The sequence below is a fragment of the Sinocyclocheilus rhinocerous genome, unplaced genomic scaffold (genome assembly GCF_001515625.1).
Source record: "Sinocyclocheilus rhinocerous isolate Xijiao unplaced genomic scaffold, SAMN03320098_v1.1 scaffold461, whole genome shotgun sequence".
Taxonomy (NCBI): domain Eukaryota; kingdom Metazoa; phylum Chordata; class Actinopteri; order Cypriniformes; family Cyprinidae; genus Sinocyclocheilus; species Sinocyclocheilus rhinocerous.
In genome coordinates this window covers 474,129-490,578 of record NW_015624123.1, presented here as the reverse complement: position 1 = coordinate 490,578, position 16,450 = coordinate 474,129, and the positions used below count along the sequence as shown (strand labels likewise).

The window sequence follows — 16,450 nt, the reverse complement described above, 5'->3', positions numbered from 1 at the left end:
GTGAGTGAGTGAGTGAGTGAGAGAGAGAGAAAGAGAGAGTTATACTATCAGATTGATGAAATGATATTGGATGCAGTTCAGGGTAGGATGAAATAGAAAACTTGTAATACTCCCAATAGTTTGTATAAGTGTGTGTGTGTGTTAGCGTGAGTATGCATGCATCCAAACATGAACAGGTCCAAGGCCTTTATGTTTGCAAGCACACGTACATATGTGAACGTGAACATGATCAACATGCTCCTGAACACTAATAGTTTCTATTACTTTCATTCTTTCCCATTCACTTTGAATGGCTGGACATTTTTGACCGGGAACACCACAAGTGTGACTTTGTGCTATTTTGTACAAAATAAAAGCATTTAAAAGCAAACTCCCTGATTAAACATTAAAGTACACTATTGCGATAAACAGTGCAAATTTTCATCCGTTTTTATTTAATATTGTGAAAATTATTCATAAATAATTTTTTCACTCAAAAAATTAGGTGCCTACTTTCAGATAAATGAGGCCTACGATTAATTAGAAGCAAATATAAATACAAAACCAGTCCTAAATGAAAGAAAAGAAGTTGACAAAAAGATTGAATCCAATCTTTGGTGATAATATAGCATAATGAGTGTTTTATAAGCAATTTTTTGAGGCCGGGTCATTTTTGCCCTGGAACACCACAAGTGTGACTTTGTGCCATTTTGTACAAAATAAAAGCATTTAAAAGCAAACTCCCTGATTAAACATTAAAGTACACTAGTGTGATAAACAGTACAAATTTTCATCAGTTTCTATTTAATGTTGTGAAAATTATTCATAAATAATGCTTTTTTCACTCAAAAAATTAGGTGACTACTTTCAGATAGATGAGGCCTACGATTAATCAGAAGCAAATATAAATACAAAACCAGTCCTAAATGAAAGAAAAGAAGTTGACAAAAAGATTGAATCCAATATTTGGTGATAATATAGCATAATGAGTGATTTATAAGCAATTTTTTGAGGGAGTGCCTTTTTTGCTCTGTAACCTCGTAAGTGTGAAAGGGTTCTGAACACAACACAAGGGTTAAAATGTGAACATAGCTTGTGTGTGTCATGTAGGATAGCATTGTTTGTGTGTTTATATTGTTTTGTTTGCACCTTATTGTGCTGCAGTCGGAAAATGCACTTCCTCTTTGAGTCTGTAGTCTTTCAGTGTGTTCCTACCCATGTGATCTCTTTCAGGGTCTGCTGAAGTTTATTATTCCTCTTGGTGTGGTTTACTTTGCTGAGTATTTTATTAACCAGGGACTGGTGAGTGTTTTCTGTCCCAGTCTTAGTTAAAAGTCATTAAGAGCGAGACCGCAATAGAACAATCTGTGATCACTGACACTGAATATCAATATCCATCCATCCATCTCTCCAAAATCAGTTGGAGCTGCTCTACTTCTCTGACTCCCGTCTCTCACATGCAGAACAGTATCGCTGGTAAGACACATCACTTCCTGACTTCGTGTTTTTGAATGACACTACCTTTAAAAATGTTGTGTTCAGTAGGATTCTTAAGTATTTTATGCTCACCAAAGCTTAAAAAAAACTTTTGATAGGCAGTGTATAGGTTCCTACTCAATCAAAAGTCCATCTGATGATTGAAGGAAGTTTAAGAACTGACAAGAACTGGCTCTTTACTTATTAATTTTTAAACCCTATTTAAGTTTTACAGAGGCATTAAAAGAAAAATAAATCATCCACAACTACACAAGAAAGAAATCATAAAATATAGATACATACAGATTGTTAAACTAAATAAACAATTATTAAAATGATAAAATAAGGTACAATTCTGCAGTTGTGGCTTAGGAATAGAGCCATTATACATAGTCTTTGAGGGAAAAAAAAGTTTGATAATGCAGGAGATGTTTAGTCTAGGTTGGATGATAAAACATGTTTTTAACATATTTCTTACAGCGACCCCAAGCCTGGTTATTTTTTCACCTTTTTTTAAAGGGAAGTTCTATCATCCTTTTCTCATCCTCATGTCATTTCAAACCTTTCTGACTTTCAGTCTTCTGTGGAACATTTAAAGAAGACATTTTGAAGAATGTTGGAAGCCAAACCGTTTGAGTGACCATTGACTTTCATTGTATGGACAAGAAAAAAAAACATTTTTGAGACATTTATTCAAATCTTTTAGGTTTTATAATGTCTATTAGGTTTGAAATCTGATGAGGTTGAGCAAATGATGACAGATTTTTTTTTATTTTGGGGTGAACATCCCAAATCCACTTGGTAAAAGTTGTAGTCTTGGGATTCTTCACCACAACAATATCAGTTGTGCTTCATTGTCTCTCCTCTGCAGGTATCAGACACTTTACCAGATTGGTGTGTTTGCTTCCCGCACGTCTCTTGTCTGTTTTAAGATCAGGAAAATTTTCCTTATGTCTCTCTTACAGGTGAGATCTTAGGCTGAACCACAAGACAGTACATAAACTAATACATTACATTTAGTCATTTAGCAGACGCTTTTATCCAAAGCGACTTACAAATGGAGGACAATGGAAGCAATCAAAATCAACAAAAGAGCAATGATACACAAGTGCTGTAACAAGTCTGAGTTAGCTTAAAGCAGTACACGAAGCAAGTTTTTTTTTAAATTATATAATAAATAAAAAGAAAACACGTAGAATACAAAAAGAATAGAGAAGCTATGCATATGAAACAGTAAACATCACACACTAGTAAAGGACTCTTCATGACCTGGATTACTCTTTCTCTCTCAGTGTTTGAATGCTGTTCTGTTGGGTTTCGCTGTATACTACCAGTTCTTGCCAAACCCATGGGTGGTTTTTGTTATTGTCCTCTATGAGGGTCTGTTGGGAGGAGCAGCCTACGTAAATACCTTCTATTTCATCCGCGAGGAGGTGCGTGAACCTCATTCAAGCGATTCGTTCATTTGATTTAGATCAGCATGTATCAGTCAGAGCTCTCTAATGCATTGTCTTATGCTGTGTTTTTTGACAGACCGCTAAGCGCGAGAGAGAGTTTGCCATGGCTGCAGCAAGCGTAGGCGACAGTCTGGGAATCGCTCTTTCTGCAGCTGCCGCCTTCCCCGTTTACCGTTATTTCTGCTCTTTATGAGCAAATGAGAATGTGTGTTTGTGCAAGATAAAGACATTGTTGTGTTTTTAAAATATTTAATACATTCCATTTGGACTAATATGTTCTGATTTAAATGAATAATGGTTTGATTGATCTGACTGACATTTGACCTAGCCTACTGACACCCTGCTCTAACAAAATGTTTATTAACCCAAAACAAAAAACAATTTTGGATAAATTATGCTTTAATTTGCCAGTTTTATCTTCTTTGTAACTCAAAATCCTGGAATCAAGTGTGTAATGCTTCCTGAAATTATTCTTGTTCAGTATTAAAATATTTTTCTTAAGTTTCTTGTTTGTGGCTTTCATGAGCCCTATTGGAAAATCACTATCTAGCTCTTGAAATGTTGCTGCTTCCATTTATAAAGCAGTTTCAGTTCTCTTTTTGTGGCTAATGGTGACAGTTGCAACCCTTGGTTTTGCAATTGAACTTATTTAGCAAACAGACAGCAACAGCGTGTTGCTTTCTTGAGATTCATTGCTTTCATTTCCCATTCCCTGCAGGTTTCGCATGAGTATACCTTAATCCACAGTTTTTTATATTCTCCAGATATAGAGGCACCTTCTCAATATGGGTAAAGTAACCGAGTGTGCAAACTGTTTCAATTCAACTTCATGAACCAATTGAACAATGGAAATGTAATATAATCTGGCACTAGATGGTAGTACAGAGTTATCTTTAAAAATCAGGAGTGAGGGAGATGAAATGCAATGTAGGAGCTGGCCTTTAGGTGTTGGTGTGTGGCTCACTCTTGATTCATTGCATCTGTAGAATGGCTCCATTTTACCACAGGGAATAATATAAAGGAAATACAAAAATAAGTAAGTAAATAAATCCACTTAAGTGACTATGCTTCCTAACACGCCTAAGTCTACATTTAAAAAGTGCACTTTATAATAATGTCTAATCAAAAGTTTTAATGTAAAGTACATTTTAAATAATTTTGTCGCGCTAGTACGCTTATTTTGATGTGGTGACTAACACACCAAAGTACATGTAAATTGAACATGATTGCAACTGTAATGCGTTATTCGATAATACATTTAAAATAAATATATTTTAAATGCACTAAATTTGTACACTATATCATTAAAAATGTGTAATTACAATATGAGAAAGTTCATGCGGAAATTTTAACCAGATTTCAAAGGCAATAGAAGTAATTATGATATTACACAAAACTTGACTTAGAAACGCACTCGAAAGAACTGCATTTTTAGATTTAAACTCTTAATACATTTTCTTCAAATTGCAATTAACGTGCAGTTAAGTGGCTGAAAACATTGCATTCGGTTCTCACTTAACTAAATTATTTTAAAATATATTATTTATGTTTCTCTTTACAAAAGTATGCTAAAGTGTACTTCTTTTTCACAAAACCGTGACTTTTATTTTGAAAAGCTGTGCGTCTGGCAGCCGTTCTGGCTATTTCTCGAGGGTAGCAGAGTTCACATTGTTGCAAGTGATACAGTAAACCCCTGCGAAGGGATCGATTAAAAGATCAAACTGGTGAGGTTTGGCAATATTTTTAGTTTACGAAATCAACCCCACAAGACAAATTATTTTACGCTGATATGAATGTAGCTGTATTTATCGTTTCCTTTTTAATGGCATAAAGGTCTAGTTAGCTTAGCAGCAATACACATGTAATGGGTGAACTTTTTAGCATAATGTGTGTTTTCTGCTTACATTTGGCCATTCACGTGACAGTTTACCCCCAGGCATGTTTTCTGTGAGTCCTCGATGTGCTGTGGACCTGGAGTTATTAATTCATGCTGTGTTTGTCATGACAGACTGGTTAAGTGCACCAGTCACGATTCGTGATTCACGATCGCGCAGACTCAGAAGTCACTTTAATGCTGTTGCAGTTGTGTGTCAGCAGCAATTAGTCATCATGTCTGTCTGCACTTGACCACATTTCTCATCGAGTCTTGGTTGGTTTGTGTGTGTGTGTGTGTGTGTGTATGTAAACATGCCATCTTCCCTTTGTTCTTGCAGGAAGTGTCTGGTGTTAAACTAACAGTGTGCCTGTGGTCCTGTTGATAGGAAGGGCTCAGCAGTGCCTGGGTGCCCAGGGAGCCACTGCCTGAGTCCCTAGAGGTAGACACCAAACCACAGGACATGAGTGCCGCCAAAGGAGGCCTGGTGATCTTCACGGCCAACTCCAACCCCTCCAGCAGAGAGCTGGGGAGGAGGATAGCCGAGTAAGTTGCCGCTGGAGCTCCAGTATAACATGCCAGTTATATTGGGTAGTTAGGAAAAAGTGGAAAGACATTCATTGTCCAACTGAGCAAATCTGAGCTAGAACAACTGTATTCTTTTGAGTGCTAGTTAACGACAAATCAAGTAAGTGCAAGTACACTACCATATCAAATTATGAAGTTTTTAACGGACTTTACTTTCTTGTCATGTAAATCGCCGTGTTTTTAAGGCTGACATGACATTAAAAAAAACTAAAAAAAATTAAATTAAGGTTATTTTTAATTTAAAAAAGTACAATGGTAACAAATTAATTTAAATAAATAATATAAATATTTGTTAACATACCTAGGCTTTGTTTGCTTCATGTAAATGACATTTCTTATTGTTGTATTTTGACTTTGTGGTGAAATATGATTTGGGACAACTGACATTTACACCTTGTAATATGTGTGTCAAATAATAAAGATTTCTGTTGTGTGTTTAAGCTGTTAGATTGCATCATATTTCCTTGAACTTATATTCTTGTGCAGGCGGTTGGGTGTGGAACTTGGAAAGGTGCAGGTCTATCAAGAAGCTAACAGAGGTGACTTTCCATTAAATATCTGCATATCTTTTAATCTTCACCAGCGATGGCTGTGGCCACTGCTGTAGTTGTTGTTCATTCTTTGCATGCCATGCTGAAGAGAGTAGACAAAACAGATCAGCGGTCTGAGCTACGGTTGACTAATTAAACTGACAGTCTTTGTTTTGGGTCATGCTTGTGTATTCTGAAATGGAGATACGCTTGCACTCCCACATGCAGACACTGTGCTGGAATTCTCCCAGCATTCCATGCACCGTTAAAGGGATAGTTCACCTTCAGTTGCTGGTCCCTATTGACTTGCAAAGTGTTTTTTTTCCCTCATAACTATGGAAGTCAATGGGAACCAGCAACTGAAGTTGAACTATCCCTTTAAGTCCTTGTGCAAACTTTTAAAAAGCCAGTCTGTTCTGTAAAGTTAAATGTTTACTGTGGACCAGACTAAAAATGAAAGTAACATTTCTTTTCCCACAGAAACACGGGTCCAAATCGAAGAGTCTGTGCGCGGCAAAGATGTTTTCATCATCCAAACTGTTTCCAAGTAAGAAGCCTTAAAGAGATACTCTATCTCAAAAGGAAAGTTGTTTTATTGTTTACTCACCCTCATGCCAACCTAGATATATATGACTGACTTTCTTCAAATGAACACAAATAAAGATTTTTAGAAGAATAAGTCCATATAATGCAAGTGTATGGGTCCACCAAAAGTTAAAGGGGTCATATGACATTGCTAAAAATAACATTATTTTGTGTGTTTGGTGTAATTCAATGTGTTTACGCGGTTTAAGGTTAGAAAAAATATTTTCCACATACTGTACATTATTGTTTCTCCTTTCTGCCCTTCCTTTCTGAAATGCATCGATTTTTACAAAGCTCATCGTTCTGGAAAGTGAGGTGTATGATGATTGGCCAGCTATCCAGTGTGTTGTGATTCACCAAATACCTCAAGCATGTGACGGAAATGTTACGCCCCTTACCATATTTGGAAATGCAGCGTCTCTACGACATGGCGGCGGCAACAATAGAGACCGTGCGACACGCGTCATAATCTGAAAACCAATTCAACGCTCTCCATTAGGGCTGCACGATAAATCGCATGCGATATTTAACGCGTCCTTGTCATTTCTGACTTATAACAAAAAAAACAGAACAATGTCTAAAAGCTGCTGTGTGACAAGGTGTACAGCAAACAAGCTAAAAAACCCAGAACTACGTTTTTATAAGCTGTCGACCCAAAAAACAAGCATTTAAGGACACAAGTAAGAGCACAACGTGTCATATTACTCTGAGAACTGCGTCCACTGGAGGGAAACGGAATCGGCGACAGGAAACATTCATTATTTTTAACATGTCAAAGGATTATTAGGCGTGTTAGAACGAGCTGTTTTAGGTAGGCGTGGACAAGTCTTAACTTTTATAAAGCATATATCTCTTTGGGTTTGAGACTTTAGTCTTTGCGACTTTATGGAACTTATATATGCATGAACAGCTTGTAACACTCAAAAGACAAAGGAAAACTTGTAATCGCATAATATGACACCTTTAACGCTTCAAAAACACACAAAGAGAACACAGCGCTAAACCATACATCAAGTCGTGAACTCATTTGACAGCCAAAAAGCAATAACTTACAGTTAAAAGTTTAAAATATCAGTGTTTTTCTTACGTACACCTGTCATTTCGCTTCACAAGACATTGATTCATCAACTGAGTCGTATGGATTACCGATGTCTTTGAAGCATCAACTTTGGCCGTCCCATAGACTGGCATTATATGGGCTCATAGAGATGGATTATTTTTCTGAAAATCTTTGTTTGTGTTCACCTGAAGAAAGTAAGTCATATACATTTGGACTGGCATATGAAGATGAGTAATTAATTTATCTTGTGATGTAAGAGCACTTCAATTCATAAATAAGACAAAACAAATAACAGTAACAGTGTAATTTAGATTTATATTCATACCAGAATTTTGTTGTTTGTAATAATGGTAATCATTAATGAAAAAAATAATGGCATTCTAAAAAAACATTCAGATATTTTACAAAAACAAAAAAGTTTAACATGAAGTCTTGTTGTAAAGTTAAATTGACTAAAAGTGACATTGGAGCCATAATCAGCATTTTTTTAAATGATATTTTATTTCCTAACTCATCTTTTTTTGCTTCTAGAGCCCTGCTGTACTTTGACAGCTCAAACCCCTCGTAGCCAATATGCTGAATTATGCAAACTGTGCAAATTAACCCTCAGTTTGACATTAATACTGATGTTAAATACGCAAATCTCCATGAATGCAAATTAGGCTCCCTAAATCCCAGTCTTTAAAACCGTTCTTCCCTTCTCATCTGCAGAGATGTTAACACCACCATCATGGAGCTGCTCATTATGGTGTATGCCTGCAGGACGTCCTGTGCTCGAAACATCATCGGCGTCATTCCCTATTTCCCCTACAGCAAGCAGTGCAAAATGAGGAAGAGAGGCTCCATCGTCTCTAAACTGCTTGCCTCAATGATGTGTAAAGCAGGTAAATGAGTCCATCCGAGACTTAATCGTCCCTTTATTTTTGGTTTATAGGGATATTGGCCAATTTTAGTCCTCCAACTCATTGGCTTTGTCTGTTGGTTCTGTTCATTGTGGCTTTGAGCAGGTCTGACTCATCTCATTACAATGGATTTGCATCAAAAGGAAATCCAGGGTTTCTTCAACATTCCAGTGGACAATCTGCGGGCCTCACCATTCCTGCTGCAGTACATCCAGGAAGAAGTAGGTCCTTGCGTAACTCATGTGGATCTCATTTGCATAAGATCTGGATTTCCTGTAGATGGTTGTTCTTCCTGTTTGTCTTCTCAAAGCCTTCAGTTTGAATTATAAGGCAGTCCATGTTTCACTTTATGAATGTCACCAGTTACGTTTGCTTAAAAATAGAAAGCAGGACACAAGCTGGATTTAACTGATGTTGATATTTCTCCGCATAAGTTCCTCCACTCAAGATTATGCATTCATTTTTTTTTATTCATAATCATTTTCTCTCCTGCTCTGATGGAAGGTCATCTGCATTAGTCCGTAATGAACATATGAGCATGTTATATATGCCTACATCTTCTTTAAGATTTTTAAACTGTGTGTGTATTAATTTTATTTTTTTTGCATACAGATTCCTGACTACAGAAATGCTGTAATTGTGGCCAAATCTCCAGCATCAGCCAAAAGGTGAAGTCATATCTTTCTTTGCATGTCATGTGTCAGTGGTTTAGCTATGTTGACTAAAACAATAGTAAGGAAAGATCCACAGACAAAAGGAATAGATACTTGCAGGAACGATTGACTAGTCAAGTATCCATTCTATTAGTGAGAATATATTATCTCACTGAAAGAAGGGAAGAATATATTAATATATTTTCCACAATTCCACCAAATCCCTCGCTGAAATCTCATTGGTATAGCTGTATGCATTGGGTGGCGCCAGTGTGCAAACATGATGTTGAGTTGGTGAGAGATGTGGGCTTCCAACTGTGTCAATGTTTCAGTTCTTACTGGTATATTTGGTTCTTTTTCAGTCACGCATCCCACAGGATAAAATTCTGCTTTAAGTTTGAAAGTAAATGAGAAACTTCATGAGAATTGCTCTTATCAGATGGTTATCGGTGTCCTTGTGCCAGCAGAGTATGTTTTCTCTAGATACGGCATGGTAAGACTATGACACTATAAAACTGCAGTAGCCTTTATGTTGCCCTGATGGTGGCAGCGTACTTTTCAGATGAAAACTGACTGTACTTGTCTGTGTAAACTTAGTGTATGTTGTTTTCATTTGTGTAGGTCAATGCAGTTAAATAATTGTATTTATTTTTTATGTAACATTTGCAAATAAAACATTCATGCATATATTCAGATTTATAAATAAACAACAAATACTTTTTTTTTAATTTCAGTTGTTATCCTGAAATTGTTTTTAAGTCAGTGGTTCTCAACTTCCAAGGGTTCCCAATGAGTCATACAATTATTTAAATGTATTTTTATTAACAATCATAAATAAAAAAAACAGTAAGGTTACATGACAGTAAAGTTCCATTTGTAAACTATATTTAATGCATTAACTAACATTAAATAACAATTAGCAATGCATTGTTACAGTATTGATTAGTCTTTGTTAATATTAGTTAATAAAAATACCACTGTTCATTGTTAGTCAGTGTTAGCTCAGGTCCATCAAATGACATTATCAGATACAGCACTTGATTTTAATAATGTAGAAGCAAATGTTGCAATCAACTTTAAGATTAATAAATGCTTCAGAAGTATTCTTCATTGTTAGTTTTTGTTAACAAATGGAACATTATTGTAAAGTGTTATCAAAAAAAATTAAGATGTACAGCATTAAACAGACATATTTTTCTTTCTTTCTTTCTTTCTTTCTTTCTTTCAAAAGAAGTGCCAAAGATCTGTCTCCGATTACATATGAAGGCTTTTCAATATGTCTTGGGCAAAAGTGGGCCTTGGAACAGTTGAGAACCACTGATTATTTGGAAACCGCTCCTTCCTCTCTGATTGACGGGATTTAGAGTAATGTTTTCAGCAGAATGCAGATGTATACAGATACACAGTATCTTAAACGACCTTTGTCAGTTGCTCTAATGTTCTATTTAGTGTTAGTTCTATCATTTTGATTGTGCACCCAGGGGTCGGTTGCATAAACTTTTTAGACTAGTCTTGAAAGGTTATCCATCTAATTTGTTTTCATCTAGACTGGTCATAACTGTTTAAAGTCGGTTACAAAAATGTAGATTGGCCTAATTTTAATCAGAAAAGTGAGACTGATTATCTCATGGCTAACTGCTAGTTGGTCAAACTAGGTCTTAACATAGTGTCTATGTTTATGCAACTGGCACCTGGTTTATTAGGGGTTGTGGATGGCCTTGGTTTGTGTCAAAACAGTTCCATGGTAAATTTCTTTATCTGCTTTCACAGGGCCCAGTCGTTCGCTGAAAGGTTGCGGCTGGGCATCGCTGTGATCCACGGTGAAGCCCAGGATGCTGAATCAGACCTGGTGGATGGACGTCATTCCCCGCCCACTGTCAAAAACATTGGTGCCATTCATCCAAGCCTAGAGATACCATGTAAGAATCTCACCCCAGAAAACTCACTCAGACTGTTTTATTGTTTTCCATCCTATTTCCTATCATCTTTTTTTTCTTCTTCTTCTTCTTGCACAGTGCTAATTCCCAAAGAAAAACCCCCAATAACTGTGGTCGGAGATGTAGGTGGACGAATTGCCATCATAGTGGTGAGTTCAAGATAAAACTCAGGACAGTATTGTTTTAGTATCACTGATGTACTATTATAGTTTTTGTAAATATTTAGAATCAGACTTTATTTTATGTTCTATTTTCTTTTGATTTTTTTGTTTGTAATTTTGAACTATTATAGTTTTTGTTAATATTTAGAATCAGAATTTATTTTGTTTTATTTTCATTTGAATTTTGTTTGTAATTTTGAACTATTATAGTTTTTGTTAATATTTAGAATCAGAATTTATTTTGTTTTATTTTCATTTGAATTTTGTTTGTAATTTTGAACTATTATAGTTTTTGTTAATATTTAGAATCAGAATTTATTTTGTTTTATTTTCATTTGAATTTTGTTTGTAATTTTGAACTATTATAGTTTTTGTTAATATTTAGAATCAGAATTTATTTTGTTTTATTTTCATTTGAATTTTGTTTGTAATTTTGAACTAGTATAGTGTTTCTTAATATTTAGAATCAGACTTTGTTCTATTTTCATTTCAATTTTGTTTGTAATTTTGAACTATCATAGTGTTTGTTAATATTTAAAATCAGACTTTATTTTGTGTTCTATATTTTTTGTTAATATTTAAAATCAGACTTTATTTTATATTCTATTTTCATTAGAAATGTTTTGTTTGTAATTTTGAACTATTATCGTGTTTGTTAATATTTAGAATCAGACTTTATATTCCATTTTCATTTGAATTTGAATTTTTTTTGTAATTTTGAACTATCATAGTTTTTGTTAATATTAAGAATCAGAATTTATTTTGTTTTATTTTCATTTGAATTTTGTTTGTAATTTTGAACTATTATAGTGTTTGTTAATATTTAGAATCACTTTATTTTATTTTCTATTTTCATTTGAATTTTTTTTTTGTATTTTGAACTATTATAGTTTTTGTTAATATTTAGAATCAGACTTTGTTCTATTTTCATTTCAATTTTGTTTGTAATTTTGAACTATTATAGTGTTTGTTAATATTTAAAATCAGACTTTATTTTGTGTTCTATATTTTTTGTTAATATTTAAAATCAGACTTTATTTTATGTTCTATTTTCATTTGAATTTTTTGTTTGTAATTTTGAACTATTATAGTTTTTGTTAATATTTAGAATCATAGTTTTTGTTAATATTTAGAATCACTTTATTTTATGTTCTATTTTCATTTGATTTTTTTTGTAATCTTGAGCTATTATAGTTTTTGTTAATATTTAGAATCAGACTTTATTTTATGTTCTATTTTAATTCGATTTTTTTGTTTGTAATTTTGTACTATTATAGTTTGTTAATATTTAGAATTAGACTTTATTTTATGTTCTATTTTCATTTGAATTTTTTTGTTTGTAATTTTGAACTATTACAGTTTTTGTTAATATTTAGAATCAGACTTTATTTTATGTTCTATTTTCAATTGAATTTTTTTTGTTTGTAATTTTGAACTTATAGTTTTTGTTAATATTTAGAATCATATAGTTTTTGTTACTATTTAGAATCAGACTTTAGTTTGTGTTCTATTTTCATTAGATTTTTTTTGTAATCTAGAGCTATTATAGTTTTTGTTAATATTTAGAATCAGACTTTATTTTATGTTCTATTTTCATTTGATTTTTTTGTTTGTAATTTTGTTGTTTTGTTAACTTTTTTTATTTTATTTTAGTACTTCAGCATAAACTAAAAGAAAATGAGTAATGTTGGCAACTAGTTGCAATAAAATATTTTTATTTTAATTTTCATTCAATTCAATTTTTTATTTCAAATAATGTTCATGTTTCTAATTTTAGCTGAGAATAACTCTGTTCAGGGTGCTGTTTTAAATGGTCTTTTTTTTTTTTTTTTTTTTTAAGGATGACATCATTGACGATGTTGACAGTTTTCTAGCAGCAGCCGAAACTCTGAAAGAAAGAGGAGCTTATAAGATCTTCGTCATGGCCACTCATGGAATTCTCTCCTCAGATGCCCCTCAGCTAATAGAGGAGTCCGCCATAGATGAGGTCATCGGAGCATCATTTTAATTTGAGGTTCAGAATGACGAGTGTGTTGTCATGAGTACTGATGTTGTGATGTCTTTCTGTACAGGTCGTTGTCACCAACACCATTCCACACGAGATCCAAAAACTCCAGTGTCCCAAGATCAAGACAGTGGATATCAGCATGATCCTGTCAGAAGCCATTCGCCGCATCCACAATGGAGAATCCATGTCTTACCTGTTCCGTAATATTGGCATGGATGACTAACAGGCTCATGTACAGTCAGTCATAACGTGCACAGAGGTCAATACTTTTTCTGTCCCTATTGCCTGTATCATTACCAGTTTTACTTTTTGTCTCTCATTATAACTTCTCGTTGTATGTGTAATATTTTGAAAAAGTTGTGTGCTCAAAGAACCCGGATGTTCTATAATGTTACATGAGTTCAGTGCCCTAAAATGCTGATGTGAAAATGTTCAGAGGATTGAAGTGCAGGAATACTCCACCTCTTGATCAGAAATATTGGCACTTTTATTTAAGATTTGAAGTACCAAATATAAAAAAAGGACCACTGGATGGTAAAATTGTCTTCAGTTCTTTTAGTCATAGCTCTGCTCTATGTTTTATTTAATAAGTTAAGGATGAACAACTGCACTGTGTGGCCAACAATTACAAAATGTTACCATAAATCTATGCTGTGACATATCAGTGTCGGTGCCTCATGACTTTGTGTAATTATTGTGCCACTAGTTGTTTCTGTGTATTTAGTGTGGTAGTGCTGATATTAAAAACAAGAATTATTTAATTCAAAGCAAATTAGATGCAAGGTATTCTTAGACTTCAATATAGCGCTTAAGATCTAAAGCTTAATGTGCTTGATTGAATGTTTTTCCTGCTAGATTCTTCTACTAACACTTCAACGTGAGAGCTTGTATTTGTTTTTTTGCCAATAACGGGACTATGGAAGCATATTTGCCTCATAAATGTGGTCATAGTGGCCAGAGTTTCTAAATATCTTGCCTCGGAGAACTTGACTTCTCATTTTCAAATGAAATCCAGGGTTTTTGTTATGTAACTAATATTTCAAGCTTTTGTATTTATTCACAGCACTTGATGACAATGAATAAACAACTTAAAGACTATCTGATGTCATATGTGCGCATTGTTTAATTAATGATCCACCCTTTTCTCAGGTCAGCTAAGGTTAGATTGACAACCAGGTTGTCAGGACTAGATTTTCCAGTTTGTTGTACAATGCTAGTCCATTTTAGATTTCAAGCACATGCCGTTCACTGGTGTTGAGATCTTTGTATGTTGGTCGAGCTGTTTACTTCAAAGTTCACCAAAAAATTAGCCAACAGAGAGCAGTCAACACTTCACAGAACCCCCTGTCTAAAAAAACTCGAGTCTACTGTATGCTAGCAACACCAAGGTCACAGGTTCGATTTTAGGGAGCGCACAAATTTATATATAACTATCATAACTTTTATGTTTTTTAAGCAGACTTGGAGCAGAGAAAATCCTCTCCCAAATGCATAAATTATGCTGGGGAAATTGATTGGCAGGTCGCTTATCTAGTATTAACTTCGATTTGCATACTGTTCTCATGCGGTTTCGTCGGAGTAAAGGAAAATAAAGAGTCTTGAGTTTTTATAGTTTATTAAAAGATATTCCCTACAGTTCTATTCATTTCATTAAATGGCACAGATAAGCTGCAGTGAGTTAGAAGATAAAGACTGTTTCTGTTTGCATAATGATTCTTGAACCCTGAGGGCAGAAAATACTTCTGACATGGATATGGCGAAGACTCTGCTTCAGCAAAAAGTTATGCGATGTTGAAAGCTTAAGATGTATGACCTACGTAATCTTGCTGCTAGTTTCACAAGGAAGTAAAAATCCTCTGCTATTTCTTCTTTTCCTGCAAATACTTCTTATAAAGATATTTTTAACTAAAGCGGGGTAGCAAACGATTGCTCTCTATATCTGTATTTAGTAGGCTACATGACCAGTCTAGTGTTGCCCACAAATGCCTGCTCAAACCTAACATGATAGTTCATGCAAAAATGAAAATTCAGCCATTATTTACTCACCCTCGTGTTTTTACAAAGCTGTATGACTTTATATTTTCTGTGGAACATGAAAGATTTAGCTAGGCTATATATCTAAAAATATCTGTGATTCCAGTGTTGATTTGAACATGATTGTGGGTGAACCATCACTTTGAGAATGAAAACTTTATGGTTATAAAAACAGAATGTAACTGCCCGTCATTGTGCGTAGTGAAGCACACATTAAACTGGCAGGAACACATTATGATCATAAACAATTAAAAGCGTTCTTAGTTTGGGTGTGAGGCATGGTGATGCTCTTCTTTATGAAACAACATTTCAAATGGGCCCATTGTCGCATTAACTATGTGAATTTGCTTGTTGCTTCTGCTGCTGATATGACCCTTATTTGCCTGCTCTGCAAGCATAAAACTTATGTAGACCTTACTGGAAGGACATTTAGATCACTAATCTAACTTCCATATAAATCCGAGAGAGAGAGAGAGCTGTCAACAAAAGCAAATTACTGAGAAAAGTTTAAGACTGCCTGAAATTAAAGTTCAAATCAGTCAATGTCAGTCTAAACTATTATTCTATACTATTCTATTATTGTAGTCTATATTACCTGGAGAAAGCATTCATTTCAATAGTACTTGCTTGTTTAGTTCAGAGGCTAGTTAGATAAAATGCTTAGACTAGTCTTGCAAGTTAGTCATCAAATTTTTTCTAATAATCTAGTTGTGTACATTAAACTTAAATTGGTCTACAATCTTAAAAATAAAGGTGCTTCACGATGCCATAGAATAACCTTTTTTGTCTAAATGGTTCCATAAAGAACCTTTAACATCTGAAGAACCTTTCTGTTTCAGAAAAGGTTCTTTGTGGCGAAAGAAGGTTCTTCAGATGATAAAAAGGTAAGAAAGAGATGGTTCTTTAAAGAACCTTTGACTGAATGGTTCTTTGTGGAACCAAAAATGGTTCTTCTATGGTATAGCTGGTTAAGCACCTTTATTTTTAAGAGTGTAACATGGACTCGAAAAATTAAACAAATTACCCCTTGGCAAACAGTTGGTCACAATAGTTCTTAAGACATTGTCTTAACTGTCTAAGTTTATGCGACTGGCCCTAGAACACCATCAGAAATAGGAAATAATAATAATTATAATAATAATTCATTACATTTATAGTATGCGATTGGAATTCTGCCATCTATACAAATGGGTACTCAGTATTGGAC

At 34.3% G+C, this 16,450-nt stretch overlaps 2 protein-coding genes across 5 annotated transcripts in view; both read left to right on the top strand.

Moving 5' to 3' along the window:
- The window catches only part of LOC107737814 (battenin-like), a 9,325-nt gene extending 6,006 nt beyond the window's left edge, over positions 1 to 3,319 (top strand). Inside the window, exons 11-15 of the mRNA XM_016549439.1 lie at positions 1,213 to 1,281; positions 1,400 to 1,455; positions 2,327 to 2,420; positions 2,748 to 2,888; positions 2,989 to 3,319. Of these exons, the coding sequence (XP_016404925.1) occupies positions 1,213 to 1,281; positions 1,400 to 1,455; positions 2,327 to 2,420; positions 2,748 to 2,888; positions 2,989 to 3,105 (477 nt within the window). The 3' untranslated portion in view covers positions 3,106 to 3,319. The remainder of the gene's footprint in view (positions 1 to 1,212; positions 1,282 to 1,399; positions 1,456 to 2,326; positions 2,421 to 2,747; positions 2,889 to 2,988) is intronic.
- A 542-nt stretch (positions 3,320 to 3,861) lies between these two features.
- On the top strand, positions 3,862 to 14,290 carry LOC107737786 (phosphoribosyl pyrophosphate synthase-associated protein 2). 4 transcript variants are annotated; one of them, XM_016549428.1, is made up of 11 exons: positions 3,862 to 3,948; positions 5,174 to 5,331; positions 5,860 to 5,912; positions 6,384 to 6,450; positions 8,260 to 8,432; positions 8,556 to 8,671; positions 9,063 to 9,118; positions 10,874 to 11,022; positions 11,119 to 11,189; positions 13,042 to 13,188; positions 13,274 to 14,290. In XM_016549428.1, exons 2-11 carry the CDS (start codon positions 5,249 to 5,251, stop codon positions 13,430 to 13,432), a joined length of 1,074 nt encoding a protein of 357 aa, XP_016404914.1. In that variant the 5' UTR covers positions 3,862 to 3,948; positions 5,174 to 5,248; the 3' UTR covers positions 13,433 to 14,290. The 4 variants fall into 4 exon arrangements, with proteins under 4 accessions (XP_016404914.1, XP_016404894.1, XP_016404902.1 ...); XM_016549408.1 differs by lacking the exon at positions 3,862 to 3,948 and adding an exon at positions 4,529 to 4,636; XM_016549416.1 differs by lacking the exon at positions 3,862 to 3,948 and adding an exon at positions 4,529 to 4,636 and having other exon boundaries at positions 5,126 to 5,331.
- Positions 14,291 to 16,450: the final 2,160 nt, after the last annotated feature.